Source organism: Penicillium cosmopolitanum, assembly GCF_028827165.1.
Source record: "Penicillium cosmopolitanum strain IBT 29677 chromosome Unknown utg000011l:1.0-3548175.0:1.0-3550911.0, whole genome shotgun sequence".
Lineage (NCBI taxonomy): Eukaryota > Fungi > Ascomycota > Eurotiomycetes > Eurotiales > Aspergillaceae > Penicillium > Penicillium cosmopolitanum.
In genome coordinates this window covers 3,007,265-3,024,577 of record NW_026622681.1, presented here as the reverse complement: position 1 = coordinate 3,024,577, position 17,313 = coordinate 3,007,265, and the positions used below count along the sequence as shown (strand labels likewise).

Below are 17,313 nucleotides of genomic sequence, written 5' to 3'. Positions count from 1 at the left end.
TCAAAACACCTGTCGGCATTCCCCATAGCTTAATAGTCTTGTAAGAAACAGAGTCTAGGATTTGACTATCGGGAGAAAATATTGCAGAACAAATGTTAAAGGAATGACCTTCTAAGGTCTGGCATAGGGCCCCTGTGGTAATATTCCATAGCTTGACGGTCTGATCAGCAGAGACTGAGGCTAGTAGTTGTTCGCTAGGTCCGTAAAGCGAGAAGGTGACAAAATAGATCTGGCCAGAATACCCTTCGATTTTGTGTAACATTTCACCTGTCTCTGTTTTCGAGATGCGGATAGTGTGGTCAGTGGAACCAGAGGCTAGAAAGACTCCATTGAATGAGAAGGCCACAGAATTAATTCCACAGGAATGACAGTCTAGTGTTTTCTTCAAAGCTGCCGTCGTTGTATCCCACAGTTTGACTGTCTTTTCTAAGGCTGAAGCCAATGTCTGACCACTAGGAGAAAAGGCCACTATAAAAAGCATGCTATAATGCATTTTGAGTTCTTGGGGTCCCGAGCTTTCTTGGTTTTCTTCCCTCAGAGATGTGTTAAACCTGCGAGAGAGTCTTATTGTACATACCTACTCAAAATCCTCTTGAAGTGTTCCCTGCAGCCCGCCAGTTGCAGTCTCTCATATATTTACTGTCTTATCCCAGGAAGCCGAGGCTAGTAGTCGTCTATCTGGAGATAGGACCAATAAACTGACAGGTAGGGAATAGTCTACTATCTTCTGTTGAGTCGCCACTATCGCTGTCTGCTGAGCAGGTATATCCGTCTCCCAAAGCTTAATAGTAAGATCGCGGGAAGCCGAGGCTAGTATATGCCTATCGGGGTAGAATACCACCGAATTAACCGAGGAAGAGTAGGCTCTTAGCGTCTGCTGTAGAGTGCCAGTCACAACGTCCTATACTTTAACGGTCTTATTATTTAAAGCGGAAGCTAGCAATCGACTATTATAAGAAAATTTCACAGAATAGATTTGGCCAGAATGTTCTTAGAGGGTCTGAAGTAGCGCACCTTTACCTATCTTCTAGATCTTAATAGTCTTATCTAGGGACGCTAAGGCCAGTAATAGCCTATCTGGTGAGAATACTACTGACATAATTACCTTCGAATGACCCTCTGAGTGTCTTTCGATTGCAGAAGAAAGAACGCCCGTTGCAGATTTCCAAAGCCTACCGGTCTTATCGTCGCAAGCCGCATGAAGAGCCTTTTCCACGTGATTGAAATCGGTTTTAGAGTACATCCTTTAGATGTTCTGATCTCGTATATCGCGGCGCTAACTTGGGCCACTTCTTCTCCACTTCTTCCAGGTAGATTGATATCTTAGAACCTTTGATTTCGTGCTCCTTCTCGACTTTGGTTAATGCAGTCAGAAGCTCTGTAGGTGGGCGGTTCAGTGAACCCGTTCTTTTAAAGGATCCGCCATGTTCGGCCTTCCCAAAATCCCACTGTACGACTCCACCATACTCATCTATTGGAGTGCTGATAACAACGTTACCTAGCCGGGCATACTTTGGAACACCACCACCTATCCCCACCATTAAAACGAATTTCATGTTTGGAAAGGAAGAAATCATTCGAGTTACAACTGTTGCTGCAGAATTATTGCCGATCTCTCCTTTCGGCAGGCAGGCGATAACCACATTGTGCACACCAACCTTTCCGACAGTATAGGCATTGTGATCGTTAGGCTATTTTGGAAGGTCTGGATGGATCTCATCAAGCATCGATGTGGCTGCAGTTAATTCCTTGGGGAGTGCGCATACCCATCCCACGGTATAGTCGTCATGAGAGCACGGCCTAGGTGATACTCCACTCGTAGTGGAACTAGTTCGTAGATTGAATGGAGAGCTCTCATGTACGTCAGCTTTGTACTGAAAGGAATTCAAGCTCTCTCAGGTGGGTTGAGTAAACAAACCTTGAAATTGATCAAAAATCCGAAAACTAGCTTAGAGAGGAGTACGAACGATGGTATCCAAGATTGTTCTAGCTCTTCCTGAAGTAGGCTGAAAATTCGAGTAAAAAAAAGCCGTTGCCTTTGGCGGGATAACCAAAGATATCGTCCTGTAGGGGCCAACCACGTGAACAATTAGCGTGGTGGGGGCAAAAAGGTTGAGGCAGTCTTGCAAGCTGCACTTTTAGTAGCTGCACAAATTTGTGAGCTGTACGCCCGATATTTTTCTTTTTTGTATACGGTAATGCTTGGCAGGGATGACTGCGGCGCTAGACTAAGATGAAGAGAGATGAAGGGAAGCGGCTGAATAGGGTGGATAACGAATCAAAAAAAAACCGGGTGAAGACGGACATATAACAGCTAGGATTCGCATGTGGTCACCCACCATACTACTAACTTACAATTACCTTGCTCAGTTCAACCTCGGCGATGTAGAAAACTTGCAATCTTGAAAGAGCTTTCGAGCGAGAACTAGTAGTTAATGGGACTTCGAATTTCTGTCTCTAGGAGAAAGGCTCGCTGCGTGTGCTAGATCTGCAATCGCTTTACTGTATCCATAAACAAATGGGGGCTATGTGCAGATGCCAAGAGACCGATCGTTTCAAGAGGAGGCTTCTGCCCAATGATAGTTAAAGCCAGCTCAGTTGGAAGGGTCAGTGCAGCGGTCGCTCGACAGAGTGTGGTTCTCACCCGGCTCACCCCATTCTCACCCTGTCTATTGCGCACTCACCCTAATCACCCTGATGTTTTATTAAGTGATGCTTCAATTTTCATGTTATTGAGGGGAGTTGATTGTATGTTGTGTTGTATGTCTTGTCTAAGATACAAGTGAGCCGAGAGATTGGTATACATGAATGCACGTGATCCCAGCCTCATTATTATCTCAGCAACCGGGATATTCCAACACACCCGAGTCGCGCGACGCTAAAGCGGCGGTCACCCCATTCTCACCAGGCGGCACCCACCGCACTACTGACTGTGTTTTAGCCATACGCCTAATGGCCGGGCTAGCCAATCGCCAGGACTAGCCTAGTGGGGAAGTAGCTGATCGCCGCTTTTCCATCGCGCGACCCGGGTGAGAAAAAAGTGAGAAGCTTGATGAGAATCGCCCTCGGTCGCGCGACTGCTGTGCGTCTCACTCCTGCTGTACGACAGAATGAAAAGTTATTGGCTCGTAACACCTCTACCAAGCTAACGAATAGGGATTAGATCTCATGGATTTGCATATGTGTCTTCCTGACGGTCAAATAAGGTGAGATTGTTTGTTCATACAGTCTGTGCTGTCTGTTCTGAAAGTGGTCGTGCCAGAGCACCAGAAAGTATATTTCAGGTTCCACCTTCTTTCCCATTCGGGTTGTAAGACTTCGAAGACCTCATAAGCTGAAGAGGGAGTAATATTCGATGGGATGCGATATTGAGTCAGTTGAAGTTAAGTTTTTGCTTCTCAGCCTGAGCTTGATCGAGTTGTCGCCAAGTGTGCTCTTGTCAATTTCGGACTTCGCAACCTCACTCGGGTGGTCCTTCTTGTCGCGATTGCACTGAACAAGCTGTCCTTGAACAGACAAAGAAGTAATCACGCTCGAGGGGAAAAAAGTCACCAACGGACCGAACTAAGCCACACTTCTTGCATGGTTCGCCCCGCTTGACAGCGAGTTCATCGCATCCAAGTTGCGCGCAAGGTCCATATTCGGTACCGAACACATCAAATGTGACGAAGGTCTCATGAGAAGTCCGACACCAGTCAATGGATTTTTTTCGTCTTGGGTGCAGCGTGGGACAAGTGAATACCATGGCGAGTGTCACCAAATTATATGGAAGGGGATCAATTTTTCTTGCATTTCCAAAAGCCCCAAACAAGAGAGGAAAGGAACAATGAGAAGGAAAACGTCGAAAACGTATGATATAAACCCGCGATGCACTAGTCCTGATTGGATTGAATCACGTGCATAAACAAACCAAGTAGTCCCACTGAGACTGGCAGTCATATATGTGGAAAGTTCGAATAGGCTAGCGAATGGTGGGATTTTGAAATTCATGCTGATCTTGGTACCAAGTGGATGTTTTCCGGTGCAGCGTTAGTGTTATCAAATATACCGAAGCCCCCCTGTCCCGCTGAAACCCGATTTACGGGATTAACGAAAGCTATTGGTATAATACACTGAGCCAGTAAATATAAGCATAACCTTATTCTTCTCGGTTATCAGAAACACACAAAATCTGACCCAAATAGACTACTTAATAGCAAGGAGACAAGCAATCAATAAAGTACACAAATCTCAGAATTTGTGCGCTACGGAGACCGTAAGACGCAAAATAGTCGCATTCGAGCTGGATCGCACGAGATCTATGACAAAAGTCAGGTAGTATGTGGCCTCACCTCTCCAACTCGAATAATTATCAAAGTCTCAGGAACTAAAGATAGGCTTCCTGAGGAACACTGGGAATACACGCAAGTCGAGGGAACGACTGCTTTAATGATAAAGCCATCACAGGAGACGTTACTAGCGAGTATCGATATTAGAAGATAATATGTAATCAAGACTGTTCACCCTTGAATCATGGTGGCCGCTGGGTACGGTGATACTGAAGTTCGATGGTACCTTACTTCGTTGAGAATTTCAATATGACAATCTACCGCAGATACAATGCACCTGGAAAATGGGAAATGGCTCCAAGAGCGATAAGCCGTAGTGAAAATACGCCAACCTGCCGTTGGTATTAGCAGATTTGCCTATATTTTGCGTCAAATTCGACCAGGAAACTGATTCATGATTCATAAACATCCTGAACCATATGCGCGAGACTGTTCATGGGTGCAAACCAGGTAAACATAGGACAAGGCCCTTCTTGAGCAAGATCTGGGGCCGATGGGGGCCAAAATTTCACGTGCTTGATTGAAACGCTGGTACACCGCCCTCACATTGGGGATTGGTGTCCAACCGTTACGCGTCCAGGGATCCTTATTTGGACACCAAGGATTCGTGGCACCCTTCCTTCTATGTGCTGGAGTCGGTGCTTGGTTTTTCGAGTGGTTTGCATCCCGAAGGAAGATGGTGGTTTGGAGTTAATTGACAGGCCCCAGGCGGCGGGGGTCCGTGGGTTGAGAGGGGGAATGTTACGAATGTATCAGCAAGTTCGAGGTATTGTTTACCTCACTGTAGATGACCTTCCATAAGAAATCTTCCTTGTGTAGTTGCTGTATCTCTTGGGAGGTGCGCGCTGGAAATTTTCTAGGTTGACAGGCAAAACAGGAAGCCAGGCCATTGCAACTTCGGTGTTGTTGGTAGTACACGTCATTTCGGCCCATTTCAAGTGGGGTAAAGCCAATCAACACTTGTCCATGCAATTACAGCGCTCTGACAGTGAACGAATGGAATGGTGGGGGTTCAAGGATCAAGAGGCAGAGGACACTTGGCAGAGGGAGAGGCTTCTTGCCCGCTCCAGAGCCTCGAAGCTTAGAGCGGCTAAAGAATGACTTTTTACACCGGTCTTTCTTGAATATTTGCGAGAGCTGGACAGTGCTTGACCCCACCATCATTTCCTACACTGCTGCAAAAAAACCGTATAAGAATAGCGTTCTTATTATCTTGCATGGTATTACCATTTGTTCTAGAAACTAATGCCTTATAAACCAAACAGTCTGGGATGAAGGGCCAGTTAGTTTTCGGGCCACTTTTGCAGCTCACATTCCCACTTTCTTAAATTAAGTCTGATGACAAGGGCATGCATCTTCGTGGGACGGCCCAAGTACATTCTTTGGGGGGAGTTCTTAAAAAACTTTTGTCCTTTCTTGGCTGTCGACTATTATATCACAATGCTGTTTGATAGGGAGCCCAGTAATCTCAAAGAATGTACTAGAGACGCGCCACCTCATTGTTCCACCTCCTCCTAGACCTTAACCCTCGCCTGCTTGCTGCAGCCTGACACAAGGGTCGCCGAGCCAAGAATTGTTGGAGGATTTGGTTCCATGATCGCCTCTTGAATTTTGGGACGAGCCTGTCTTCAGATCTTCGTTGCGCAATAAGAGGGCGAGGAATGATTGGTCCTATTAGCGCCACTAAAGCTGCATCTTTATCACACTCTTCGCCTTCCCCTCTCGAGTTGGCCTTTAAAGAGACTTCGGCCCTGCAAAATTATTGACTAGTGCAACAAAATCATCACAAGACAAAATATTTCTCCACGGGATCTCCTAATCTTCTCGCTAAATGGATGGACTGTCGTCTGCAGCTAGCGTGATCGCGATCATTCAACTCGCGGGCAGTATTGTGAAATTTTGTGGGGGCTACATTCAGGAAGTTAAGGATGCTCGAGACGAGATAGTCGAGCTACAGCAAACAGTTGCAGGTCTTGCAGGAGTTCTTCAGGAAATGAAAGTACTCCTTCAAGGTCCCAATGGCGCGAAGCTCTCCAGCTCTAACACCCTGAATGATCCTATTAATAAATGTCATTCAACCCTCAAATCCTTGGAAATGACGGTTGATCCGGGTAAAGGGAAGAGAGCGATGAGGAAATTGGGATTTCGGGCGTGGAAGTGGCCACTTGATCGCATAGAGGCGAAAAAGATTATCGAGGATCTCGAAAGATACAAGTTGTCTTTCATTTTGGCCTTGAACATAGATCAAACGTTCGTCTTCCAATGATTGCTTATATATTGACGGTTAGCTTATGTCTAGTCAGGGTTCTCCTCGCCAATATAAGTGACACCACCGAACGCTTACATTGCAACATGAACCTAAGACAGTTGTCAGTTGCACACGATGCTTTATTCGACTCAAATGTGAACCAGTATGAAGATGATTGTCTTCCAGGCACAAGAGGACACGTGCTTCGCCAAGTTGAGGAATGGGCTACGCTGCCGCAAGGGAAATGCATTTTTTGGTTGAACGGTAGAGCTGGGACCGGGAAGTCCACTATCGCACGAACGGTGGCAAAGTCTTTCAGCAAAGCAAATTTACTCGGTGCAAGCTTCTTTTTCAAGCGGGGCGAAGCGGACCGCGGCCATGCGGCGAAGCTTTTCCCAACAATTGCAAGACAGTTGGCGAGGAACATTCCTCAACTGATACCTGGTATCCAAAAGGCAATTCAGGACGACTCTGAAATCTCAAAAAAGGGGTTGAAAGAGCAATTTGATAAATTGCTCCTCAAACCATTGCTCAGTTTGAAGGTATCCACCGTCCCAATTCCAACTGCGGTGATCGTGATTGACGCATTGGACGAGTGTGAAGTAGAAAATGATGTGCCGCTCATTCTGCAACTGCTTCCGCTTCTACAGAAATCAAGCATGATACATCTGCGGCTTCTTGTGACCAGTAGACCAGATCTACCAATACGACGGGGGTTTTCAAGCATTGCGAACAATGATTATGAATTTTTTGTTCTCCATGAGATACCTACCGGTGAGATCCAGAACGACATATCATTATTTGTACAGCACCGGATTTCAGAGATTAAGGCGGAGCGCTCTTTACCTGTCGACTGGCCAACAAGCACGGATTTAAATAATCTTGTGACATTATCAGTCCCATTGTTTATTTTTGCTGCTACTGCATGCCGTTTGTTTCAGGACCCTCATTGGGATCCAGTGGATAGTCTGGCTGATATTCTTGCATATCGAAATGAGGGAACTAAGCTCGAAGGAATGTACGTTCCTATACTTAACCGAATCCTTTACAAGCAAAGTAAAAAGCAGGGGAAACGGCTAGTTCAAGAGTTCAGAACAGTGGTTGGTACAATCATGATGCTCGAGAGCCCACTCTCAGTCAACGTCCTTTCAAGACTTATCGGCTTCCCTGAGCGGCTGATCTATTTACGGCTGAGCCCATTACACTCAGTTTTGAGTGTGCCAGAAAATAAGGCATTACCAGTGCGGCTATTTCATCTATCATTTCGAGATTTTCTTCTGGATCCCGAAACTAGCAGCAAAACATCTTTCTGGATAAATACAAAAGAGACACAACAATTATTGACCACACGATGCCTCTTTCTATGTTACAGTCTGAGAAGGAATATATGTGGATTGCAAAATGACGGAATCCCGCGTACAGAGATCGATCTTCAGGCAGTTGACCGTTACCTGCCTCTAGAGTTACAATACTCCTGTCGTTATTGGGCACATCACCTAGTGAAAAGCAAAGACCTAGGTGCCAGCTTAGACGAAGCCTATGCCTTTCTCCAAGTCCATTTTCTGCACTGGGTGGAAGCAATGAGCATATTAGGTCTTATCTCCGAAGTTTTGGTAGCAATCAATTTGCTGCAATCAACCCTACATGTGAGCTAGGACGAACCTTATGAAACATCGCCTATACTGATTTATATAGGAGATGAAGTCTCATGAGATTTCGGACTTTTTATACGACGCAAAACGTTTTTTTCTGAAAAATTGGCAGATAGCTGATGAGATACCTCTCCAATTATATTGCACTGGGCTTGTGTTTGCACCTAAAAATGCAATAATTCGGAAGAATTTTGACAGAGAGCTTCCTGATTGGCTCTGTAAGTTCCCAGATGTCGAAAATACTTGGAGTGCGGAATTGCAGACTCTTGAAAGTCATATGGGCGCAGTTTACTGCGTGGCATTTTCACTCGACGGCCGTTTTATAGCCTCCGCCTCCTGGGATAAGACCATCAAATTGTGGGATGCCACCACTGGAGCTTTACAGCAGACACTTGAGGGCCACTTAGATTCATGCAGGTCGGTCGTTTTTTCACCTGACGGCCGTCAGCTGGCATCTGGCTCCTGCGATAAGACAATCAGACTCTGGGATACCGCCACTAGTGCTCTAAGGAAGACTTTTGAGGGACACTCAGATTCATGTAAGTCTGTCGCATTCTCGCCTGATGGCCGGGTTTTAGTATCAGGATCCGAGGATAAAACGGTTAGGATCTGGGATTCAACCACAGCAGCCTTACAGATGTGCCTTCACGGGCATCGTAGTGCGGTCTTCTCGGTGAAATTCTCCCCCGACGGCCAATTTCTGGCGTCTGGGTCCGAGGATGAGACAATAAAAATATGGGATCCTACTACAGGCGCTCTGCAGCAGACTCTAGAAGGCCATTCAGGTTGGGTTTTCTCTCTAGCATTCTCCGCCGATGGTCGATGCCTGGCATCTGGCTCCAACGATAGAACAATTATGCTCTGGGAAACCACCACAGGGATTCGACAGCAAACTTTGAAGGGTCAAGATGGATTTCAATCTGTGGTTTTTTTATCTGACAACCGTACATTGGTATCTGGTTCCCTGGATAAAAGTCTTCAACTTTGGGATACCGCCACAGGCACCTTGCAACGGGTTCTAAAGGGCCATACAGTCGGCGTTCGGTCTGTGGCATTCTCACCCAATAGCCATCTCTTAGCATCCGGTTCCCAAGATGGGACTGTTAAACTTTGGGATATAGTCACGGAGACTCCACACGAGGCACTTCAAAACCCGTCAGATCGGATTCGATCTATGTCACTCTCCCCTAATAGCCGTCTTCTGGCACTCGGTTCAGACGATACAACAGTCAGACTTTGGGATATGTCCACAAACACCCCCCTACAAACTCTTCGGGGCCATTCAAATTGGATTTGGTCGGTGGTATTCTCAGCTGATGGCTGTCTTCTTGCATCCTGCTCTAAAGAAATAATTAGGGTCTGGGATGTAGTAACGGGCAATCTGTTCCAAACTCTCAAGAGCCAACCAGGCGAATTTCGGAGTATAGCGTTCTCTGCAGACAGTCAAGCCCTGGCTTCTGGTTCTTGTGATAAGATGGTTCGAGTCTGGGATGTTGTAGCGGGCACTCTGAGACAGACTCTCGAAGGCCATTCTGGTTGGGTTTGGGCTATTGCCTTCTCTGCCAACGGTCATATAATAGCCTCCGGCTCAGATGATAACACAGTTCGGCTATGGGATGCTGCAACTGGAGCCATACGACAGACACTTAAGGGTCATTCAGGCTGGGTTCGATCTGTTGCATTCTCCGCCAACAATCATACCCTTGCGTCCGGCTCGGAAGATAAGACAGTCAGGCTCTGGGATATCGTCACAGGCGTCCTTCAGCAGACCATTAGTGCGCAGGAAACAGTGGTTGAGCTGCAATTTTCAGATGATGGAACACACCTAACAAGCAATCTCGGATATATTGGAGTCGAATCCAGATGCGTGGATGAAATATCCAAGCCGCTTCCCTCAAATGCCCAGATATTCATAAAGGGACATCAGTGGATAACGCTCCACGGCATAAAGGCACTTTGGCTTCCTCCTGATTTTCGGCCCACCTGTTCGGCGGTTCAAGACAAAACGCTTGTTCTCGGACATGAATCGGGACGGATTTCAATTATAGAGTTCATTTTATAGAATGCATTAGTGGAATTTTTTCAAAGAGAAATGGGCGAGCGATCGTCGGAACAAAAATGTAATTCCATGGTCTTTAACGTTTATTTACCGACTGTTAATCTTAATAAAAGCTATGTGGAGCAAATGGCCAGGCTCGCCAATCTATCGGCCTAGCCTAGTGGGGAAACAGCTGATCGCCGCTTTTCTGTCGCGCGACCTGTGGTGAATAGGCTGAGTGCTTGACAAGAAAATGAGAACCTGGGTAGGAATTATCACCCTCGGTCGTACGACTGCTGTTCGGGCTACTTCAGCCGGACGGCAAAATAAAGAGTGATTAGCCTGTAATACCTCTGCTAAGCTGCCCGATCTAAAGCTTCTATTACTCTAGAGATAGCCTCTGTTCACGACGTTTTTAAATTAATTATAAGGGTATGGTGTTCCGGGCATTAGATCTCATAAAGTTGTTTATAAGTAGATCAAGGTATCTGTTGAGTAAGTTACTTAATATAATCGCCTATTATATTTAGTTTTCTTCCTTCAGTATTTAGAAAGGTTAGGAAACCACTATTAGGACCAGGTTATAATAGGTTCTACCTAGATTTCTAAGTTTTTTAGAAGCAAAAATATTTGTTCTTACGGGTTATTACTGTAAAGAGTAGTATAGGCTATATAGGTAATTAAACATACCAGAATTTTGAGTATTTATCCTAAGGATCGAGGGTCTTATAATGTAGCCGTGATAAGGTTAGGGCCAGACTACAGTTATAGACTCCTATATATACTTGGGTTAGAGGCTAGGGACTGTACGTACTTATATACAGAACCCTTAACTGATTATTGCTACTTTAGCTACTTAAAGGATATTATAATCTCTAAATAGTTTTGGATGATTCTGACCTAGTTTCGCAGAGTTAAAATAGCTGCCCTTACTTAAGTATTCTTAAGGATCTCTTTTATAATGCAGTTTCTGCCCTCGGACAGTGCTTTTTTACCTGCTTATTGATATCCTAGATAACTGTAATAAACAATAAGTTATAGATATAGTCTAGTACTTTGAAGACTTAGCAGAATAATATACAGCTAAAGAAGCCTAATTCCGAATCTGTTTAGTAATTCCTATAGTTCCTATAAGGCCGTCTAACCCTGAAATAGGATAACTTTTGCTAGGACTAGAATAGCTTTTGAATTACTTTATTCCGTCTTCTAAAATAATGTCGGGCAAATAGAACTTAACTCCTAAGTATAGCTTAGCCCCTAAAATAATTAAAACGTACCTTTACTATAGCGGCTGAGAACCTATATCTAGATACTAAACTAATATATGCGCCTCCCTTATTACTTAATCTAACGTACAAGGGCTGTCTTAGTAAGTCTTTGATTAACTAACCGGCAACTTAGCGTTCTTGCGAACCCTGACTTTATAACCTACCTACCTCTTTTCTAAATACGTACTGTAAGATGGGAATGCTCGTAGACAGTCTGCGTTGGCAGACGGGTCGATCGCGAAGAGACAACACCACCACACTCGCAGAGTGCAAGGAGACGATAGGCAAGCGTGACGCTATAGAGAATCAACAGAACGAACACCAGAGCGAATAACAGAACCTTTCATAAGCAGTATACCGATACCGCAACCTCAGTAACCTCAGTAGAACATTTCATAAGGGGGAACATGCCTGTTGAATTGATAATCTAGAAGGAAACTATTTATCCTCCTTGAACTAAACAGCAGCCTTGTTGCTAAGGCCCTAATCACATGACTCCGAGATACCGATGTTGAGAGCAGGAATCCCTACTACAGTACATAGTTGTTTATATAGATATTTTAGACCTAATTACCTCCCTGCATTACGTATAAACCGGTGAGTTCTGTCTCTTGAAGAATATAGCTTAAGGGGGACGTATTTAATATAACGTTAACTAAGTATTCTAGGACTATAAATATTTGTCCTAAGCTACAACCTATCGATATACTTATTAATAACTTTTATACTCCTTATGAGGGGTTTCTATTATTTTAAACCTCTCTACTTAAATAATATTGTTAATTAGGCTTTTAGAAGAAAAAGAAGTTACCTAGCTTATTACTTAGTGTTTAGAATAAAGAGAAATAGCCTAGGTAGCTCTATATTATATAACCTTATAACCTACCTGGTAAATTTAAAATTAGATTTACTAAGGTATATCTAAATTAATTTTAGTTTAAAACTTACTAGGTATACTATAGCGAGTTTAGATTAATTAATATAGAGTTTACTCTGTATAGTGAACGTATAATAAAGCTGCTATTAGATAAATTCAGTGATTACTATAAGTTAGAGGGGTATAACTGTCTGAGGTATGACAGACCTTACTAGGGGCTACTCGGTATTAATAAGAAAAGTCTGCTGAATAGTTTAAAGAAGTAGAGATAGTTTATTAAATCTCCTTTATACAGCGAGAGATTAGGTAAACTTTGGCGCCTAATAAGTTAACTACAGTAAAAACAGAGCTCCTAACTTACATTAAAGTCTTTTTCGGTAGGCTAAATTCCATAGAGAGCAACTATCACCTTATTTAGCCTACCTTCTCTATATAAGGCGATGAAGAAAGTTGCAATATTGAAATAGCTTTAGAGCGATAACCAGAAATATGTCCTTTGAGTTTCTGTCTCTTAGGAAAAGACTCGCTGTATGTGCTAGATCTGTATTCGCTTTACTATATCTATAAATATACTGAGGCTATATGCAGATGTTAAGAGACCGACCGTTTTAAGGGGAAGCTTTGGCCCAACAATATTCAGAGCTAGCTCAGCTTGAAGGGGTTAATGCAGTGGTCGCTCTACAGGGTATGATTCTTATCCAGTCTCACCCCATTCTCGCCCGGGCGGTACCCACCCGACTACTAACTGTATTTTAGCCACACGCCGGCAGGTTAGTAGTATGGTGGGTGACCACATGCGAATCCCTGCTGTTGTATGTTTTTTTTCCCCCTGGAGTCTTTCTTCATTGACACCAAGGCGGCTTGAAGTTTTAACTGAAATGTGGTGACTTACGATTTGAGGAATATTTCCGCAAATTTCCAACCCGTCTCTTTGGGTTTAGTCGTAATGCGTAGTTAAAGGTAGCTCGAAGTTGAAACCAACAGTAAATTACTTGGTATTGTATTTGCAACCCCCATCATGAAGTCCAACCCGAGGAGGTAGAGGGGATAATTCTAGCGGTAAGATATGCCATAACCTGTGATATCACTAAAGTGTCCAATAACAGGAACACAGTCACTCCGCTCGCTTTCGCTGACCAGCTGTTCGTGTAGGGAATCCAATTCTGCCCAAGCATTGGCATATTTCATCCCTCTGAGCCTTTGTTTTTCGATGACTTGGCTGTTTCTTGAGCTCACCAAGTTGTCGCATTCCTCGCTCAAAGTATCCTTTGTGGTTTTGGGCCCAACGCCTTGGGATTTCTCGTGAACGCCTCCAGTCACGACCCTTTCTTCTAACAAACCCGAAGCTCTCAGTAGTCGTTCCGGCGCCACAGTCAATCTTCCCTTTTTAAACACATATTTTGAGACCGAAGTTGCAAATATCACGGGTCGAGCTGATTTTTCCTTGCCAATATCGCCCCCAGCTCCTGAGAACTTTTTCGAAGTCTTTTTCGGCGGTGAGGTATGATGGTCCAAATCACCATGCTTTACACTTCCTTTCTGAACAAAATGTGTCACAATATAGAGCCATTTCTGATCCCATGTAAGAATCCGTGACCACACTTCATACTGTTGGAATATTCGGATCTCTTTCTTGAAGCTTGTAGTAACCGATCCGATTATAGCAGCCATCATCCCCCGTTTTCCATGAGCGACAAGCTCTTTATCCACAATAAAAATTCCATGGCCAAAAAGATATGACAGAAGATGAGAACGGCTTGCATCAAGATCCGTAAAATATGTACTATTCGACTTGTGAAGGTTGTAGTCGGCTTCAAGAAGTGGTGTGTATGTTGTTGTTATACACGGGAGGAAAACCAGTGGCAAGTCGTTCTCTTTATCACGAGCTGATATGACACGGTAGCTTGACTCCGTCCTGAAGAAGCTACGGACGATTGGTTGGAATATTCGATACTTTGAAAAGTCAAATTTCGCACTTGTGGCAGTTTTGAGGTGAGGGCGTTGGAATCATATGTATTTCGGTCGCGGTTGAGCCAACACTTACATGGAATACTAATGGTAAACTCTTGAGGTTGACCGCAAGGAAGATAGTGAGCAGGAATTTCCAAGGATTGATAGGCAGAATCCAATTCCAAAGCCAGTCAACTAGCTTGGCGAATATCATCGTTCTGAACACAGTGAGTGAAATTGAGAGATTCAGGCATCAATTGGTCGTGAAGCGGATGGAGTGAAATGTATGCGGGATTTGCGGGCAATGGCAATTCGTTTGGCCAGAAAGCCGATGTCAAAGAAAATCTATCGTTGTTTGCATAGGAATTGTGAGAAAATAGGAAGAGCTGAAAAATCAGCAAACCGTTTCTAAAAGTCGTGGCACTCGGGAAGCCGAGGCAAACTTGGCCGTGATATGATATGATCATCATTTTATTCCGAGAGTCAACCGGCCCACACTGCCAAGGCCTTAGCGCAATTATTGTCGTCGTGGCCAGACCGCAATAACTCAAGAGCCACCTTAAAATACTCCTTCCCTAGTACCATAACGATCAGTGTTTACCAATCTAGAACTCGGAGCAGGAGGTGTAATATTATGGAGCGCACACAGACATGGCGCACTGGCCCCCAACTTAGCACTAAAGATGATCTGTGCCAAGGCCTTGGCAGTGGGGCCGGACAAAGGCAGAGCAGCCACCAGGAGGGTAGCAGATTTAGAAGAATATATACGATCAAGCGCCGTGAAAAAGATGAGGAATAAATAATAATCATAATCACAATGTGAGTGGGTGTCTGGAACCCAACACCCTGCTAGAACTACCTCACTCGGTGACCAGCTTCTTAGTCTTAGTATTCACCCACTTGTCAATACCATCCACCATTCTGAAGACATAGTTATTGTCGGTAAAACCTGGGTACAAAGGCTTTAGCAGCGTCAAAGCCGTATAAGGACCTTTGAATCCCTCCTGTTTCAGGATCTTATCCGCCTCATCTGCGTCCATACTGACAGGCCAGTCAACGTTTGCATTACCCACAATAACGCCTGGTTTGAACTGCGCTGCGCCAAAGGTGCCAAATCCAGTAGACTTGACAGTGACTGTACCCTTCTGCACACGGAACATAACGCGCATATGTCCTAGGCCGCCAGGGGAAGTTACGCCCTCGCGCTCTGTCGTACTAGCCTCAACATTGTACAGAACAGCGTCCGGATAATGTTGCAGCACATCGCGCCGGGCAATATTGACGCGACCGAGGAAACCGAGGATAGCTGATTCAGCCTCAGCTTCACACTTGCCCTGTGTGATCACCGGGCCGGGTTCGAGAATCTCGGGGAGCACAAAGATGCGGACATCTTTGACGATCCGATAAGTGTATTGAGCAATTCCGCCATTGACACTGATGATGATTTGAGTGTTGCCGGTTTCGAGGGAGTTGAATTTCCAGACGATTTGCCCATTGTCAATTCCAGCAGCTTCGAGTTCGAGGAAGCGCTTGTCGAAATCGATATTTATCAAACCCATTTTGGGGACCTCAGATGCGTGCTGAACCTCGAAAGGTTCCTTGTACAAGACATTAAGGGTGTTCTGCGATGGCGCCGGAAGTTCTTGGAAGGCCTTCCCATCACTGCTTGACGGTGCGGCAGAAGCAGGCTTGCTTGAAGCATCTTTAAGGCCTCCGAAATGGATCTCAACTGGAACTCCATTGGGATGATTTGCATCAACAATGATGACATCCTTAGGGAATGGAACCATAGAGACCTTGAAGCTCTGATCAAAGGTGTAAGGCTGAATGTGGCCAGTCAATGGGCCAGTCCAAGCTTCGAGATAGAATTTGAAACCTCCCATCCAGGGGGCTTGTCTGAACCGGAAGTTGCCTGTGTATTGATCCACGGGGCCCTCAGCTGACAAAGTCAGTTGTTGGGTCTTTGGGTCGTAGAAAGCGGCGAGCTTGGATGCTGGGATGAGGCCAAGGAAGCCCATTATGATTGGATCTTGGGGGTATTTCAATTACTCAAGCAAATTATCCTAGAATTCTAGATAGTGGGCAGGTCCGTTGGTTTTTTGTCTGATGCTTGAGCCTGATAAAAGAATCGACTGGCCTACGTGAGGTATTTATAGCTATCTTCTGTGGTAGGATGCGGGGAAAGTAGCTTGGATTCTGCAAGTTTCAGTCCAAAGCCTTGAGGCAAGTCAGGTTACACACGGCGAAAGTAAATTTGTCGCTGAGAGCTGAAATACGTGCAGCTCTCTTCAATTGTGAAGTGTAAGCACTGAGCTGAAGAGTATTATTATCAAGCTTTATCTAACTTTTCACCCGTATACAGCTCGCTTTCCGTCTTTTGGTATATTTTAGGCGATGCACCTTACAAAGCCCGGCGTCGAGAGTAAGAGCCTAGTTCTAGACTTTGGCCAACATAAGCCAGTCAGCCTTATGAATTTTATATCCAGCCTTGTGGTGACAGACGCAAATTGCGACTGGGTGAGCGGCTTAAGGTAGACTGCATTCACCAATTGCGGCTAACCATGATATTCAATAAACATAAACGGAGTAGGCGAGAATAATCTGTAGTATATCTTTCCTCTTGAAAAGGAGTTAATGTAGGATGATAGAAGCTTGTAACCGAGCCCTCTGCGTTCCCAGCATTGAGACACCTGGCCCAGGAATCTACGGACTTGACCTGGAAAATGGGTAAGTTATTTGATGCAAAAACGCAAGCCATCAACCCAATCCTAGGCTTGACACTCTCTCAGCTGAGCCAGCGACATCAGGGGCCTGTTCGCAAGTCATTTCGACCAATGTGCTAGCTGAGATCTAGCTAACATGACCCGCGCTATACACCTTATAGGCATCAGAGCACTACGGAGTCACCGAAGGGAATAAAAGCCGATCAACAAGCAATGGAACAAAAAAGCC

General features: G+C 44.8%; 3 protein-coding genes across 3 annotated transcripts; 1 reads left to right on the top strand and 2 right to left on the bottom strand.

Annotated features, from left to right (window-relative positions):
- Window positions 1–6,159: 6,159 nt before the first annotated feature.
- On the top strand, window positions 6,160–10,290 carry N7509_012635 (NACHT and WD40 domain protein; the record flags this gene model as incomplete). The annotated part of the gene is made up of 3 exons (XM_056637272.1): window positions 6,160–6,578; window positions 6,632–8,222; window positions 8,272–10,290. 3 exons carry the CDS (start codon window positions 6,160–6,162, stop codon window positions 10,288–10,290), a joined length of 4,029 nt encoding a protein of 1,342 aa, XP_056483302.1.
- Window positions 10,291–13,464: 3,174 nt separating this feature from the next.
- Window positions 13,465–14,082, bottom strand: N7509_012634 (uncharacterized protein; the record flags this gene model as incomplete). The annotated part of the gene is made up of 1 exon (XM_056637271.1): window positions 13,465–14,082. The coding sequence occupies one exon, from the start codon at window positions 14,080–14,082 to the stop codon at window positions 13,465–13,467; it is 618 nt and encodes a 205-aa protein (XP_056483301.1).
- Window positions 14,083–15,221: 1,139 nt separating this feature from the next.
- Window positions 15,222–16,379, bottom strand: N7509_012633 (uncharacterized protein; the record flags this gene model as incomplete). The annotated part of the gene is made up of 1 exon (XM_056637270.1): window positions 15,222–16,379. One exon carries the CDS (start codon window positions 16,377–16,379, stop codon window positions 15,222–15,224), a length of 1,158 nt encoding a protein of 385 aa, XP_056483300.1.
- Window positions 16,380–17,313: the final 934 nt, after the last annotated feature.